This window comes from Dendropsophus ebraccatus, chromosome 2 (assembly GCF_027789765.1).
Source record: "Dendropsophus ebraccatus isolate aDenEbr1 chromosome 2, aDenEbr1.pat, whole genome shotgun sequence".
NCBI classification, from domain to species: domain Eukaryota; kingdom Metazoa; phylum Chordata; class Amphibia; order Anura; family Hylidae; genus Dendropsophus; species Dendropsophus ebraccatus.
Genome location: NC_091455.1, coordinates 16,297,910 through 16,313,961, shown reverse-complemented (window position 1 = coordinate 16,313,961; position 16,052 = coordinate 16,297,910). Strand labels below are relative to the sequence as shown.

Below are 16,052 nucleotides of genomic sequence, written 5' to 3'. Positions count from 1 at the left end.
GCTCAGACAGAGGTGGCAGCAGAGAGCGCTGTGTCAGATTTGACAGAATACTCTACTTCCTGCAGGACATACAGCAGTTGATAAGTACTGGAAGACTTGAGCTCGTTAAAAATATGTGATAGAAATCTGTATAACTTTCTGGTAGCAGTTGATTTGAAACCGGAGTACCCCTTTAAGATTAAACGTCAACTTGGCTTTTACTCTTAGGGTGGGTTCATACTGAGGAATTCTCGCGGATAAACTCTGCGGAATTCCGCAGTATGTCCGCGTGCACGGCCGTGCGCCTTTCCGTCTGCTCCATAGACACCATTCTATGGACCGTCGTATTCCGCTATCCGCCGAAAGAAGTGACATTTCACTTCTTTCGGCGGATAGCGGAATACGCCGGCCCATAGAATGATGTCTATGGAGCCGGCGGAAAGGCGCGCGGACATACTGCGGAATCCCGCAGAGTTTATCAACGACAATTCCTCAGTATGAACCCACCCTTATAGTCCCATCTTCATGGTGGGGAGTGCCACCTTATGGAATCCAACCATTGATGTCATTTGGGTAGAAAAAAAGTCTTTTAGACGGCACTTCTGTGTCTAGGGTGGTGCTCGCAGTAAGAAAAAAATCCAACGATGATATAAAAATTCATTCTCGGCACTCACCATAATGCGTCATAATTTTTATTGTAGAAAAAAGTCCATCACAAAATACAACAGTAACAGGATGTTTCGGCATTGAGGAAGGCTTGACACCGAAACGTCCTGTTGCCGTTTGTATTTTGTGATGTACTTTTTGTCTACAATAAAGATTATGACGCATTATGGTGAGTGCCGAGATTGAACTTTTATCATTTGGGTAGAAGGACTTTGATGTCCTGCTGGGAAAACTTTGAGATTCTCCTCCTGAATAAGGGATCTCCCCACTAACTTGACCCACAGCCATACTTCCTAGGCTTCCAGGTGGCAGGAGGGTGGAGCGCCACTGTTCCAGGCAATACGGATAAGATGTTTTTGCATTGCCTGCAGAACAGGCCTCGAAGGTGGAACTCCTAAAGATCTTGAGGCTTTGGGTTGAGTTCTTCTTTAAGTCTGAGAATACATTTCTTAATGCTGTTATTTTTGTAGCTGAACATTCGGTCGAGACGAAATGTTGTAAGATCGATGTTAGACGATGTTGTTGAGTTCTTGGAGTTGCTGTGCTGCTTTTATAAGAGTCTCTATGTTTTCTAGAATACGACAGTCATGACATGAATTCACTGTGTATCCTGCATTAAAGCGATGAAACAATGTAGACGTCTGCTCCTTCATGTGTCTTCATTTACTGCACAGCCTTCTTCCCACCAGGTTTACTGGTCAGATCAGATATTGGACTAAAAGGAATTTATCTTTAGGACTCCATTCACCTGCCGGAGGTAAAGTGACCATTTGCCCTCATATGCATGTACCCTCATGTGGTATGGGATAGTCTGATCTCAGGGGCCCCCACTGTTGTTGGGAAAGAAGGGGCCACAACACTAGTTCAGCACTGTGGCTCAGTAGCGTTTCCAGCCATGTGGCTGAACAGGGAACAGCAGCTGACCCCATTTATTAAAAGTGGTACTCCAGAGAAAATGTTGTTTTTTGTTTTGTTTTTTCTTCAAATCAGCAGGTTTCAGTTATGTAGATTTTGTAATTTATTTAAAAAACGTCTTTCACTACTTATGAGTTGCTGTATGTCCTGCAGGAAGTGGTGTATTCTTTCCAGTCTGACACAGTGCTCTCTGCTGCCCCTGCTGTCCATGTCAGGAACTGTCCAGAGCAGTAGCAAATCCCCATAGAAAACCTCTACTGCTCTGGACAGTTCCTGACATGGACAGAGGTGGCAGCAGAGAGCACTGTGTCAGACTGGAAAGAAAACATCACTTCCTGCAGGACATACAGCAGCTCATAAGTAGTGGAAGACATTTTTTAAATAATAATAATAAATTACAAATCTGCATAACTTTCTGAAACCTGCTTTCTTACACCAGTTGATTTGAAAGACAAAACCTCTTCTGATGTTCCCTTTTAAATCCTGCACATCAGATCGGGTGCTAAAGAAACTGCAGTGCTGTGTCAAGGATAAAGGGAATGTGTCATCAGAAAATGACTTATTGTTTAGATAAGGTTTTTATGTTAAACAGTTATCCTGAGATCTTGCAGTTCTCATTCTCACCACTGCGGCTAAAACTAAGCTGAGACTTCCTGTTGTGTCTGTGGTGATAAGAGGAGGCTGCTGTAAAGTGATCTGTACAGCATTGCAGCGTCATGTGACACCAGTAGATAGAGGGGACAATAGCAGCTCCCTGTGGAATGACCTCTGCACAGGTCACAGAGCGCGCTCAGTAATGTTTCACATTCATCTCAAGGGGACAGAGTCTGCCCACTGTCGTCTATGTCCATGAGTCTTGCTGTAAAGCATGTCACTAAATGCTGTTAAGAACAGCCCAGGCAATATGGCCGCCCCCATAACAATGTACAAATAGTAAAATAAAAAAATTAGTCAGAAAATAAAAACATTAGAATAAACGTTTTAAAAGTTTTAGTATCTGACTAATCAATAAAAGAAAATTTAGGTGACACATTCCCTTTAAATTCCTTTAATCCCATAGTAAAGTATCTGTGTCACTCACAGGCGCAGCAAAGAACCTGGATAAGACATCTCAATATAAAACACAAGAAGTACATCTGAGCAGTTCTGTGTTTTGTCATCTTTATTCATGAGACCCACGTTAGGATTGCTTCTCACGCTTTATATCACATGACCGTCTGGACGGAAACAAGACCAGCAATTCACATAGCAAAACCAGCGTCACATGATTGGTAGTGATCAGAAGATGTGACTGGTATCAATTATACCGCAGTGTGCTTCCTGACACCTGGCGGGGTCACCTGTGTTACCTGCATTAATATTCACCCCTCATATAAACATCCCGCAGGCCCTCCCGGACCCTGCAGTGTCTGTCATCTCTGAGATGGGGCGAGCGTGACGTATGACGCCCCCTCATGTCTCGCATCTGAGAGGAAGACAAGACTTGAGTTTTCTCTATCCAGGTGATCAGTTTTATTCCTTGTTATGGTGTTGGGTTTCAGTACAGTCATGTGGGTTACAGAGCTGATCCCATACAGTATAAGACCCATTACTGCTCCCTCCATAGTATCCTCTGTGATATAACATAAGGTCTGTACACAGTATACATGGCACAATCGCTATGATAAGGCAACACACCCCTGCCGTATAGTGTACAGGCAGATTATAGGCCGCCTGCGGATTTAGCCATAAGAGTACGATCACTTTATTCCTCAAATCGATGACAGTCAACTGGGGGGGTCACATCCACAGCTGCCTGTATCCTGCAGAGCTGCCATCATACATGTACTGGACTAGACCAGTGTTTCTGATGCATTTAGCAGATTTATTGACTGGACCCAGAGCAGAAGATCCTGACAGCAGCCAGCACCGAGACCTGGGAGTGATGGCGACCCAAAAGGTAATGCTCATTTTTTGGTTTTCTTTTGTCTGCATCTCAAAGGTTTTTATCAGTCAGCCTTTGAATGTTCAGACCCTGAGTGATTGGGGATGGTGGGGATGATGTTCCGCATTGGCTTGCATCCATCTCCTCATGTGACATAGCCAGAGGAGAAGGAGCTGAGCATGGACTTCTCCCGACTCGTTCTCACAACTCGTCGCAGCCTGAACACTCTGGCATGTAAAAAGTTTGTTTTGGTTAGAGTGCTGATTTAAGTTCAGGCATCTAGTCTGGGGGTCTGGTCAGGACCTGATCTGTAATGTCACCGTTTTTACGGGAGCGGTCTGGAGACTGATTGATTAATTTTATGGGTCTAGTCTAGGATTTTAATACATTTTATGGGCCTTCATTTATTTAAGGGGCCTGGCCTGAGATGTGGATGTGTTTTAGGGGCCTGGTCTGGGGTGGGAATATATTTTCAGGGGCCTGGTCTGGGGTGGGAATATATTTTCAGGGGCCTGGTCTGGGGTGGGAATACAGTTCAGGGGCCTGGTCTGGGGTGGGAATATATTTTCAGGGGCCTGGTCTGGGGTGGGAATACAGTTCAGCGGCCTGGTCTGGGGTGGGAATACAGTTCAGGGGCCTGGTCTGGGGTGGGAATACAGTTCAGGGGCCTGGTCTGGGGTGGGAATACAGTTCAGCGGCCTGGTCTGGGGTGGGAATACAGTTCAGGGGCCTGGTCTGGGGTGGGAATACAGTTCAGGGGCCTGGTCTGGGGTGGGAATACAGTTCAGGGGCCTGGTCTGGGGTGGGAATACAGTTCAGCGGCCTGGTCTGGGGTGGGAATACATTTCAGGGGCCTCCAGTGCACCAAACTACTTCATTAGCATATATAGAAAACGGATTGAAAAATGGACGGCACTCTCAGAATCAGCACGGTAGTACCTATCAGGTCCTATGAAAATATTTATTGCTTCTACTGGTACATCGCTTTAAGGAGAATTCCTGTGAAATTGAAAAAAAGGAGGGCAAGGGGGTGCAGGAAAATAAAAAAGTATTTTTACCGATATTGGTAGCTCTATTCGTTAGTCTCGCTGATGGCCACCAGATGTCATTTTAGTCTGGAATCCAGGTACGACACGTTCCCAGCTGCCATGTCACCTCCCAGCTGAGTGATTGCCCAATCAGCCAGTCAGTGACTACGACGGTGCCCTAGTCACTGATTGGCAGAGGCGGTAGTCGGTCACCCGGTAATGACGTTGCAGTTGAGAGAGCTGCAGGTGGTCGGTGACTGTTAAAGGGACCAGGGAGCAGCACTACAGGGACGGGTAAGAATACGTTATTCTTTTCCTGCACCCCCTGCCTTACTCCCTTTTTTCACTTTCACAGGACTTTCCACGTAAGAGTGACCTATTAGAACTAGCATGCAGAACTTGCGATCGTCCAGTCGTGGGAAATCTACAATTGCCATCTTGCCTGGACACCTTTTGTCTATCCAGGCAAGTTAGGAATCATAGTTCTGCAACAGCTGGATGGCGGTAGGTTGTGCACCGTTGTGTTAGATGACAACATTAGGAGTATATCAGCTGGGACCAAAGCACCAATGACTATGGGGCTGTGAAATTGATGAGGCTGTGTTCTGCTCCTGGGACCTTTGGCACAGCCCAGCAGAGCGCCATCAAGTGGTGAATGTCATAATGGAAATCTTTGATCAACATTGAAGGGCCTTGAGTGCTCTACAAAAATTGGCCCGTCTACAGAACCCCACTAATGTTCTCTTCTACCTTGTCTCTATGATGATACATGATGGTGGGATCCCCCTTTAATATTATTATTACTACGAACGTGTACGTTACATTTCCTGATCTAGTTCCCCCTAACTACAGAGCGTGTCCTTCTTCCTCCTCTTGGCACCAGTGACCCGGAGTCCTCGGCTCTCACTATATCCCTCATAGGACTTTGTTCCTCGCTGCTCTCCTCGGAGCTGGAGCTGGAGCTGTCGGACTGTGCCCCCATAGCCCTTTCTGGTTTGGCCATGCCGCCACTGTTCCTGCACAGCACTGGGGCCCCTTGGCACTGCCTCCTGGTCTGTGATCTCATGGTGATGTTAAATGGTGCTGCCGCCATGCATTCAGCAGCCGCCTTGTCGCAGGCGCACACCAGCTTGTCACAAATGCTCCATCCCACACCTGTGTCACAGAGAGCAGATACACAAGAGCAGAAGTTATTATAGGCAGATGATCTCTTCAAATCACAAAATTATAGATTTGTAAAATTTTTTTTATTTAAAGGAGAAGTTCGGCCCAAAGTATTTTTTAATATGTTATTTATTATGGAAAGTTAGACAAATTCCTAATGCACATATAGGCCTATTTCTCTTAATTTAGTAGATCATGGAGTGTTCAAATTCTCTCAAAAAACGTGATGTCACGAATCAGGTGTAATTCCTATGGAGTGTCCAGCAGGCGGTGCAGTATATGTAAAAGTCTATGGACTGTATTGAAGTCTATGGGAGATGTAATGTAATCTAAAAGCTACCCTTTAATGATGAACTCATACTATGAGCAGATGATGGGAGGAGTAGTAGTGTCTCTCTGTCCCACTGCACCAAGCAGGGAGGAGGCAGTTAGAAGCACTGGCACACCTCTCCCTCCCTGCTCAGTGCTCTCCATTTGGGGAACAAGTGCCCTGCCCCCCAAATTATTCCATAAACATAGTTCATCAATAAAGGGTAGTTTTTACATGACATTACATCTATCATAGAACCTGTTACCTATATAACACTGTCAGCAACTCTTGTCGGGTGCAAGTGCTTACAGATTACCTTTAAAAATCTCCAGTCTTCCAGTATGTATCAGCTGCTGTATGTCCTGCAGGAAGTGGTGTATTTTCTCCAGTCTGACACAGTTCTCTCTGCTGCCACCATGTCAGAAACTGTCCAGAGCAGCAGCAAATCCCCATAGAAATCCTCTCCTGCTCTGGACAGTTCCTGACATGGACAGAGGTGGCAGCTGAGAGCACTGTGTCAGACTGGAGAGAACACACCACTTCCTGCAGGACATACAGCAGCTGCTAAGTACTGGAAGACTGGAGATGGAGTGCACCTTTAAATTGGCCAACCCCCTCAATGAAAGGAACTAATATTGTAAAGAGAGTCTAAAAGTCAGACACTCATAAGTCCAGTCTGGAGAACACATGCAGAAATGTATAGCCTGAAATTGGTTTTCATGGACCAAAGTGTAAATGGTGAATATTTAGAGAGATTGGCTTTCTTACATGTGGGTTTGCGGTCAATGCACACGACCTCTGACCTGACGTTTCTGTCCGGTGCGCAGCCTACTTTCTTCAGGTGCTCTATACAGCAGTGGTGGGAGAAACAGCAGCTGATGGCAGAGACAGAGCAGGACTGGTGTTAGGTGGCACAATCTACATTATGTGTGGGGATAAGAACATTTACTGAAACACTTTGCTAGGCTCGGCGGTCGGCTTGTCAGCTGGTTGCCTTTGAACTCTGTGCCGCTCTAGGCACCTGCAAAAGCTGGATCCAATCCTGGGAAACTTCTCCCAGTTTACCAGAACTGGATCCAGCTTTTCCAGACACCCAAAGCGGCACGGAATGGAACAGAGTTCAAAGTCAGCCGACTGCCAAGAATCAAATCCAACACAAGTCAAAAATATAAGACTTGGTTATTTACTCATTGATGAAAATAATCCAGTATCATATTCTTAATGTGAGTGTCAAAAGTATGTGAACCCCTGCTTTCTGTATCCGATATGACCCCCTTGTCCAGCAATAACGGCATCTAAAGATTTCTGTAATTGTTGATTGGTCCTTCACATCAGCTTGGAGGGAATCCAAGTACATAGTACAGAGCATTTTCTGGGGGTTTCCTCCCATGGACTGATCACTTAAAGGAGTTATTCAGTGTTAGAAAAACATGGCCACTTTCTTCCAGAGACAGCACCGCTCTTGTCTCCAGCTCAGGTGCGGTTTGCAGTTAAGCTCCATTCACTTTAATGAAACCCCAAACTGGAGACTGGAGAACACTGCTGTAATAACTACAGTATCAATGTCTGCCGACGTGTCATACCTGTCCAGTACATCTTTGGGGTTCCCAGTCCCCTCTTGTCCACAGTAGCAGCCATAGGCCTCAAACTCCTCTGGGCAGCGGCCTGTCAGGCAGTACAGCATCTCCCCCAGCAGAGGTAAGTCGCTCTTCACACTTCCATCTTCTTTTACACGTTGAAAGTGAAATCGATCACAGACTTGAAGGGAAAAAATAATGCACTAAAATTAGACAAAATATGGACTTATCACGGCTGCTTAAGATGTATGTTCTTCTATATAGGGAGCAGTATTATAGTAGTTATATTCTTGTATATTGGGAGCAGTATTATAGTAGTTATATTCTTGTATATAGGAGCAGTATTATAGTAGTTATATCCCTGTATATAGGAGCAGTATTATAGTAGTTATATTCCTGTATATAGGGGCAGTATTATAGTAGTATATTCTTGTATATAGGGGGCAGTATTATAGTAGTTATATTCCTGTATATAGGAGCAGTATTATAGTAGTTATATTCTTGTATATAGGAGCAGTATTATAGTAGTTATATTCTTGTATATAGGAGCAGTATTATAGTAGTTATATTCTTGTATATAGGAGCAGTATTATAGTAGTTATATCCCTGTATATAGGAGCAGTATTATAGTAGTTATATTCCTGTATATAGGGGCAGTATTATAGTAGTATATTCTTGTATATAGGGGGCAGTATTATAGTAGTTATATTCTTGTATATAGGAGCAGTATTATAGTAGTTATATTCCTGTATATAGGAGCAGTATTATAGTAGTTATATTCCTGTATATAGGAGCAGTATTATAGTAGTTATATTCTTGTATATAGGAGCAGTATTATAGTAGTTATATTCTTGTATATAGGAGCAGTATTATAGTAGTTATATTCCTGTATATAGGAGCAGTATTATAGTAGTTATATTCCTGTATATAGGAGCAGTATTATAGTAGTTATATTCCTGTATATCGGAGCAGTATTATAGTAGTTATGCGGTTCAGGGAAGAAAAAGCGCTGCACCTCCACCTCACACCTATGGCTGATAATAGTGCCCCTAGGCTAAATAAAAAAACACATCAGAATTTTGTGTATGAATTGATCAAGCCATACTGCCCCATGTACCATTGTGCAGGTATCTGATACACATGGGTCCCTACACTAAGTCCACACCGTGCCAGTCAGTGGCCACCAACCCCGCAGGCGTGCACAGCCAGGGAACGGGGGCCATGGGACGGCCCTGCGACCCCCATGCCACAGGACCAGACCAAAAAACACCACACCAGAACCCGGCCAGCACCGCCGGCGGAGAAGGTCGCCCCCAAACAGCACAAGTCTGGATGAGGTATTGCGCTCACCATGGCTGCTGCAGACAGAATGGGAAAAGACAGGAGGGATTAAAACCATGTGCACTCAGGTGTCTCCTGCTAATTGCGGTCATGTGGGTCTCACCAGGAGGAGTGCAATACACGGAGAAAAGAGAGAAACAAAATGTGGTTCAGGGAAGAAACAGAGTGCTGCACCTCACACCTATGGCTGATACTAGTGCCGCTAGGCTAAATAAAAAACACATCAGAATTTTGTGTATGAATTGATCAAGCCATACTGCCCCATGTACCACGTGCCGGTATCTGATACACATGGGTCCCTACACTAAGTCCACTATGGTGAGCGCAATACATTATCCAGACTTGTGCTGTTTGGGGGCGACCTCCGCCGGCGGTGCTGGCCGGGTTCTGGTGTGGTGTTTTTGGGTCTGGTCCTGTGGCATGGGGGTCGCAGGGCCGTCCCATGGCCCCCGTTCCCTGACTGTGCACGCCTGCGGGGTTGGTAGCCACTGACTGGCACGGTGTGGACTTAGTGTAGGGACCCATGTGTATCAGATACCTGCACGATGTTACATGGGGCAGTATGGCTTGATCAATTCATACACAAAATTCTGATGTGTTTTTTATTTAGCCTAGCGGCACTAGTATCAGCCATAGGTGTGAGGTGCAGCGCTCTCTTTCTTCCCTGAACCGTATTATAGTAGTTATATTCCTGTATATAGGAGCAGTAATATAGTAGTTATATTCTTGTATATAGGAGAAGTATTATAGTAGTTATATTCCTGCATATAGGAGCAGTATTATAGTAGTTATCACGAACTGGAGAGAATGGAACGGCTGCACATCCCATCTATGGCTGATACTAATGCCGCTAGGCCTATATTAAAAATCAACACCAGAGTGTCTGTATATGAATTGATCAAGCCATATTGCCCCGTGTACCACCGCGCAGGTCCTCTGGTCAACACGGGTCCCTACGCTAACTCCACACCGTGTCGGTCAGCGACCGCCAACCCCGCAAAGCGTGCAGATGCAGGGAAGGGAGGCCATGGAACGGCCCTGCAACCCCAATGTCACAGGACCAAACCCAAAAAGCCCCACCAAAACCCAGCCAGCACCACCGGCGGGGAAGGCTGCCCCCAAACGACACAAGTATGGATATGGTATTACACTTACCATTGCTGTTCTCACAGAATGGGGAAGACTGTTTCACAGTTCTCCCTCTCTGAACAGCTCGCACTCCTTTATAAGACCCACATGACCAATATTAGCAGGATATGCCTGTGCTCACATGTCTGGACCCTATGTCTTCCCCATTCTGTGAGAGCAGCAATGGTAAGTGTAATACCATATCCATACTTGTGCCGTTTGGGGGCAGCCTTCCCCGCCGGTGGTGCTGGCTGGGTTTTGGTGGGGCTTTTTTGGGTCTGGTCCTGTGACATTGGGGTTGCAGGGCCGTTCCATGGCCTCCCTTCCCTGCACGTGCACGCTTTGCGGGGTTGGCGGTCGCTGACCGACACAGTGTGGAGTTAGCGTAGGGACCCGTGTGGACCAGAGGACCTGCGCGGTGGTACACGGGGCAATATGGCTTGATCAATTCATATACAGACACTCTGGTGTTGATTTTTAATACAGGCCTAGCGGCATTAGTATCGGCCATAGATGGGATGTGCAGCCGTTCCATTCTCTCCAGTTTGTGATTATAGTAGTTATATTCTTGGTTATAGGAGCAGTATTATAGTAGTTATATTCTTGGTTATAGGGGGCAGTATTAAAGTGGTTACAGTAAAGGAGAAAAGACGCTGGAGAGCCGAGAGGGAAGATTGTAGGTTAGGTTATTATGGCTTTCTTTTTTTAAATCATACAAGGTGAGATAACTAATGTTTGATATAGGGCCCCTCCATTTCTAGTTACGCCCCTGACACATATTACATTTTCCCATAGCTCTTAGCGGGATTAGGACACTATGATTTCTATAAACCTCTTGTGCGTTTACTAACAACTACTATATACTGCATATAAGATAACCCGGTATTGGACTATTTTAATTAACCTCTTAATATCCTTCTGGGGGTCATTGCTTTATCTGTTATACGCTTTCTACATCATTCTGCCATATTTTTTCTATTCTATCAGATTAGATATTGCTCAAATCCTTTCCTATGGGAGGCAGCTCCATGGCTGAGGGCTACGCTGTGACCTGATAAAATCCTGGGTTTCCAGTCATTGTCATTGTGTGGATACAATGTATCCCTGGAGAATATGTGATGTATCTCATCTGTACTCCAGTATGGCCAGGTCACGCCATACTCTGTCACTTCCCATAGACCTCAGAGACCTCTGGCGGTCCCTGTAATGACTCACGCTGGCTGCGTTGTCTCATCTCATTGCTGGATCTGGTATTAGAGCGTTTATATCTTTATAGCAATTAGGGACCAATTACTGCAAAGTCTCTGAGAGATTCCTGGGCAGCCTAATTATCGCCATTTATAAGACTCCGGAGGGGACGGCCCTTCTGGGTACCACAATCTCCTCCTGTCCTTCAGTCACCTTGGCTGAGCGCTGCCTTTACCACCTCCCCCTGGATATCTGCAGTCACTGAGGAATCTGCCCCGGACTTTCCTGCGCTGGGGGAGCACTAGGTAGTGAAGCATACACCGACTGATCCCTCGGGCCCCTTCTGCACAGCTGGTTAGAAACTCAGAGGAGACAAGTGCCAAATCTATGTATAGACGTACACTTTAGGGACTTCTAGGAATCTGCTGCATACCTAAATAGGGGAATGGAGTATAAGTACTGCTAAAACGGAGGTGATTAACCCCCCTTGCTGAGAGCTGGTCCGCTCCATGGCACCAATGTTGTGCGGCTGGGCCATTTAAATGCTACCGTGTGTTTTGACAACAACATGTAAATGTATAAATAGCCGGCATGGGCAATCGCTCGGTGCAAGCTATTAGGGATGCCCCCCCAGCTGCAGATAGTAGACGGAAGTTGCCGTGAATGGAGAAGTGGTAATGGAAGTATGGCACTCCAAGAGTAGGTGGTGCATGTGGCAGATCGATCCAGCAAGAGCAGTAAGTAGCCCAGAACTCACCAATAAGTTTGCTAATTTATTCAAGTGCAGCATGCGTAGTTACAGTAAGTATGTGAATTGTCCAGGCACACAAGCCTCCTCTGGAACCTTTAGTGATTATAGTAGTTATATTCCTGTATATAGGAGCAGTATTATAGTAGTTATATTCCTGTATATAGGAGCAGTATTATAGTAGTTATATTCCTGTATATAGGAGCAGTATTATAGTAGTTATATTCCTGTATATAGGAGCAGTATTATAGGAGTTATATTCTTGTATATAGGGGCAGTATTATAGCAGTTATATTCTTGTATATAGGAGCAGTATTATAGTAGTTATCTTCTTGTATATAGGAGGCAGTGTTATAGTAGTTATATTCTTGTATATAGGAGCAGTATTATAGTAGTTATATTCTTGTATATAGGGGGGCAGTATTATAGTAGTTATATTCTTGTATATAGTAGGCAGTATTATAGTAGGTATATTCTTGTATATAGGAGCAGTATTATAGTAGTTATATTCTTGTATATAGGAGCAGTATTATAGTACATAATTATATTCTTGTATATAGGGGGCAGTGGTATAGTAGTTTTATTCTTTTATATAAGAGCAGTATTATAGTAGTTATATTCTTGTATATAGGGGCAGAATTATAGTAGTTATATGCTTGTATGTAGGAGGCAGTATTATAGTAGTTATATTCCTGTATATAGGAGCAGTATTATAGTAGTTATATTCTTGTATATAGGAGCAGTATTATAGTAGTTATAATCTTGTATATAGAAGCAGTGTTATAGTAGTCATATGCTTGTATATAGGAGCAGTATTATAGTTGTTATATTCTTGTATATAGGAGCAGTATTATAGTAGTTATATTCTTGTATATAGGAGCAGTATTATAGTAGTTATATTCTTGTATATAGGACCAGTATTATAGTAGTTATAATCTTGTATATAGGAGCAGTGTTATAGTAGTTATATTCTTGTATATAGGGAGTAGTATTATAGTAGTCATATGCTTGTATATAGGAGCAGTGTTATAGTAGTCATATGCTTGTATATAGGAGGCAGTATTATAGTAGTAATATTCTTTTTTTCTTTTCAAGACATTTATAAATGTAACTACCAATGAAGCATATTATAATAAGGTTTTCTGCTCACCTTGTTCCACTGATTCACCTTCTGTTGCAGCAGTGAGAGGTGACATCCCAGATCTTAATGTACTCTCTTCCACTATCTTGAATCCCGATTCTGTAAATTACAGTGCATGCTAATTTTTTTTGTATCATGAACAATTTCAAAACATTAAAAGCATTGTTCTGTCAGGATGATGCCTGTCCATTGTATATATGCACTGATACAGCATTTGGACCTTGTCAATTTGCTCCTCCGCTCAACAGCCGAAAGCTCTTAGTAAGTAGTTGCTTCCACTTTGTCAGATTAAAACCTTCTAAATATTACATAGAAGACATTTATATGAATAGCTGTATGTAACGCTACATTTTCGTCTACACTGGAGTGAGTAGTATTTAGTTAGTAGTGTTCGTTGTATTTAGGAGCCATGTTATATAATTATATATGGATAATTAGCATTAAGTAGTATATACTCTGGAACCAGTTCCGTGTAAGCGCCTTCTTGTTTAGTAGGCTTATAGAGAATGCAGAATGCAGAATATAGTCAAATGCAAAGTGTTTCTTTAGAGTCCACCATCATACAAAACAGCAACGTTTCAGCAGGTAAGATGGCGTTTATGAAGCCTGGACGCTAAATAAAAGACCTTGAATTTGTACTTGTGACACTTCACTCTCCGCCTGTGCCATGGACTCCATTCTATGGTCAGGCAGACCGCTCATTCTTCTGGGGGACGGCAGAATCTGCCAAACCATAGAATGAAGCCTATGTGACCAGTGGAGATGTGCGTGAGCAAAGGCGAGCTGCGGAATTCACGGTGGGTGAGCCTCTAGGATTCCGTAGTGTAGACATAAGATTGCGGGGTAATAAAGGAGGGGACAGAGGGGACAGGGGAATGTTTGGGAAGCATGCTGGGTGATGTACCAGCACGCTTCCTTATCAATGGGGGCAATTTCGGCGTGATTGGTTCCCTTTAAGAGCAGAGAAGGGCATAACTACCACCATAGCAGCCTTAGCTACTGCTACGGGGCCCGCCACATCAGGAGGGCCTGTGGCCCACTCCTGCAATACACTGGGCTTCCTGAGCCATCTTTATCTGCAATACCTGGTGGCTGAGCGGCCCTTCAAGGTGTTGCATATATCCCTTTAACTGTCAGCACTCTTGCTGAGAACTTGCAAATAAATGTTAAAGGTTATGACTATGCTTGATTCGGCCACTCAGGGTGGGGTGCCCAATCCTAACTCTGCTATGGGGCCCAGCCATTTCTAGTTACGCCCCTGGAGCAGAGAGACCCTATGCTGCATGGACTCATCGTAGTTATAATCTCCGATCTACATCATCATTTTCTCCATTATTCATCCCGCTTTCAGCAATGTCTTTTTGGTTATTGAGCAGATTTTCGCACTTACTTGTGGGCGTTACGTTGGGTGGGCGAGGTGTGACTGCAACACAACATGAAATTATAAATTATTATTATCTGTAGGTGATTTAAATACTATACTAATATGACAAGAATACATGGTAATTGCTTAAAGGCGTTCTCCAGGTTCATATAAATAAAGCTTGGTGACATGACCACTGCCTGTACTATTATGTTTGGTATTTTGGTCCTTAGCACTTTTTCTTTTCCTTTTAAACATATTTAACCTTTAGACGTCCTATGACGTTCGGGTACAGCATGGCCGCCTGGGACTTGACAACCCACAATGTACCCGTACACATAAGTTCAGGAGCTCAGCTCGCTCAATAGCAGGTCCTCACAGTCAATAGTGGGCACTACCATCTGTCATTAAAGGGGTTATCCAGCGCTACAAAAACATGGCCACTTTTCCCCCTACTGTTGTCTCCAGTTCAGGTGTGGTTGGCAACTAAGCTCCATTTACTTCAATGGAACTGAGTTTCAAAACCCCGCCCAAACTGGAGACAACAGTAGGGGGAAAGTGGCCATGTTTTTGTAGCGCTGGATAACCCCTTCAACCCCTAAACAACGTGATCACAGTGATTAAGTGTAAGGGCACTATTACACCAAGTGATTTTTTTGACGACTAACGATAAACCATCTTAAACGACCGCTACAGCAAACGACCTGAAATCGTTCCCCCAATTACACGGAACGATGATCGTTATTTACAATAATTTTTGCGGTCGTCGCTATTGCATACGTTTCACCTATGACTTCTTATTCCACTGAACGATTTGCGAACAATCAAATGATAAAAATAGTTCCAGATCCTATAAAACGATCAACAATTTCTCGTTGGTCGTTTAATCGTTGCCTGCTATTACACGAAACAATTATTGTTCAAATCCGAACGCTCTAACGATTTTTTGAATGATAATAGTAAATCTGGCGGTTAAGGCGGTCTTTGAGGGATACACCCATGACACACCCACTTGGAAGGTTTTTGGAAAAATTAATGGGTTTGTCAAGTTTTTGGAAAAATTAAGTTGCACACCTTTAGCAAATATGTTGGAACACCAAACCAACAGGGAAAATGGAGAACAACACGTTAATTTTCTAACGGGAAAACTTTAGTAAATCAGCCTCATCATGTCAGTTTTACCGTAAAGTGCATTTTGTAAACCCATTATTGCATTTTTTTCCCCAATTTCACCCCATAAATAATAATTTTATATATTTTATGGTAGATTGAAAGGCGCCATTACAAGGTATACTTGTTCCTCAAAAAAACAAAAACAAGCCCTGTCCCTGTAAATGCATAAATAAAGGCGCTATAGCTCTTAAAAGCGAGTAGGAAAAACTAAAACCTAAAAAAGAAAACTGTCTCTGTCCTCAAGACCAAAATCCACTGTTTCCTTAAGGGGGTAAATACATATCTTTGGGGTCAGTTTACTGCCAGAATTGTCTTTGAACGCCATGTGGTCGTTTCACCAAGCTTTATTTACAACACAATAACGCACACTCATGCTATGGATGAAGGTTATGAGACTTACACTGAGC

The 16,052-nt window shown here is 43.8% G+C and overlaps 1 protein-coding gene across 1 annotated transcript in view; it reads right to left on the bottom strand.

Moving 5' to 3' along the window:
* Window positions 1–2,801: 2,801 nt before the first annotated feature.
* Window positions 2,802–16,052, bottom strand: part of OC90 (otoconin 90) — a 33,116-nt gene continuing 19,865 nt past the window's right edge. The window contains exons 11-16 of the mRNA XM_069959621.1: window positions 16,046–16,052; window positions 14,500–14,532; window positions 13,119–13,208; window positions 7,570–7,744; window positions 6,755–6,861; window positions 2,802–5,667 (exon numbers count right to left, since the gene is read on the bottom strand). The exon at window positions 16,046–16,052 is cut by the window's right edge and continues 35 nt beyond it. Coding sequence (XP_069815722.1) covers window positions 5,345–5,667; window positions 6,755–6,861; window positions 7,570–7,744; window positions 13,119–13,208; window positions 14,500–14,532; window positions 16,046–16,052 — 735 coding nt within the window. The 3' untranslated portion in view covers window positions 2,802–5,344. The remainder of the gene's footprint in view (window positions 5,668–6,754; window positions 6,862–7,569; window positions 7,745–13,118; window positions 13,209–14,499; window positions 14,533–16,045) is intronic.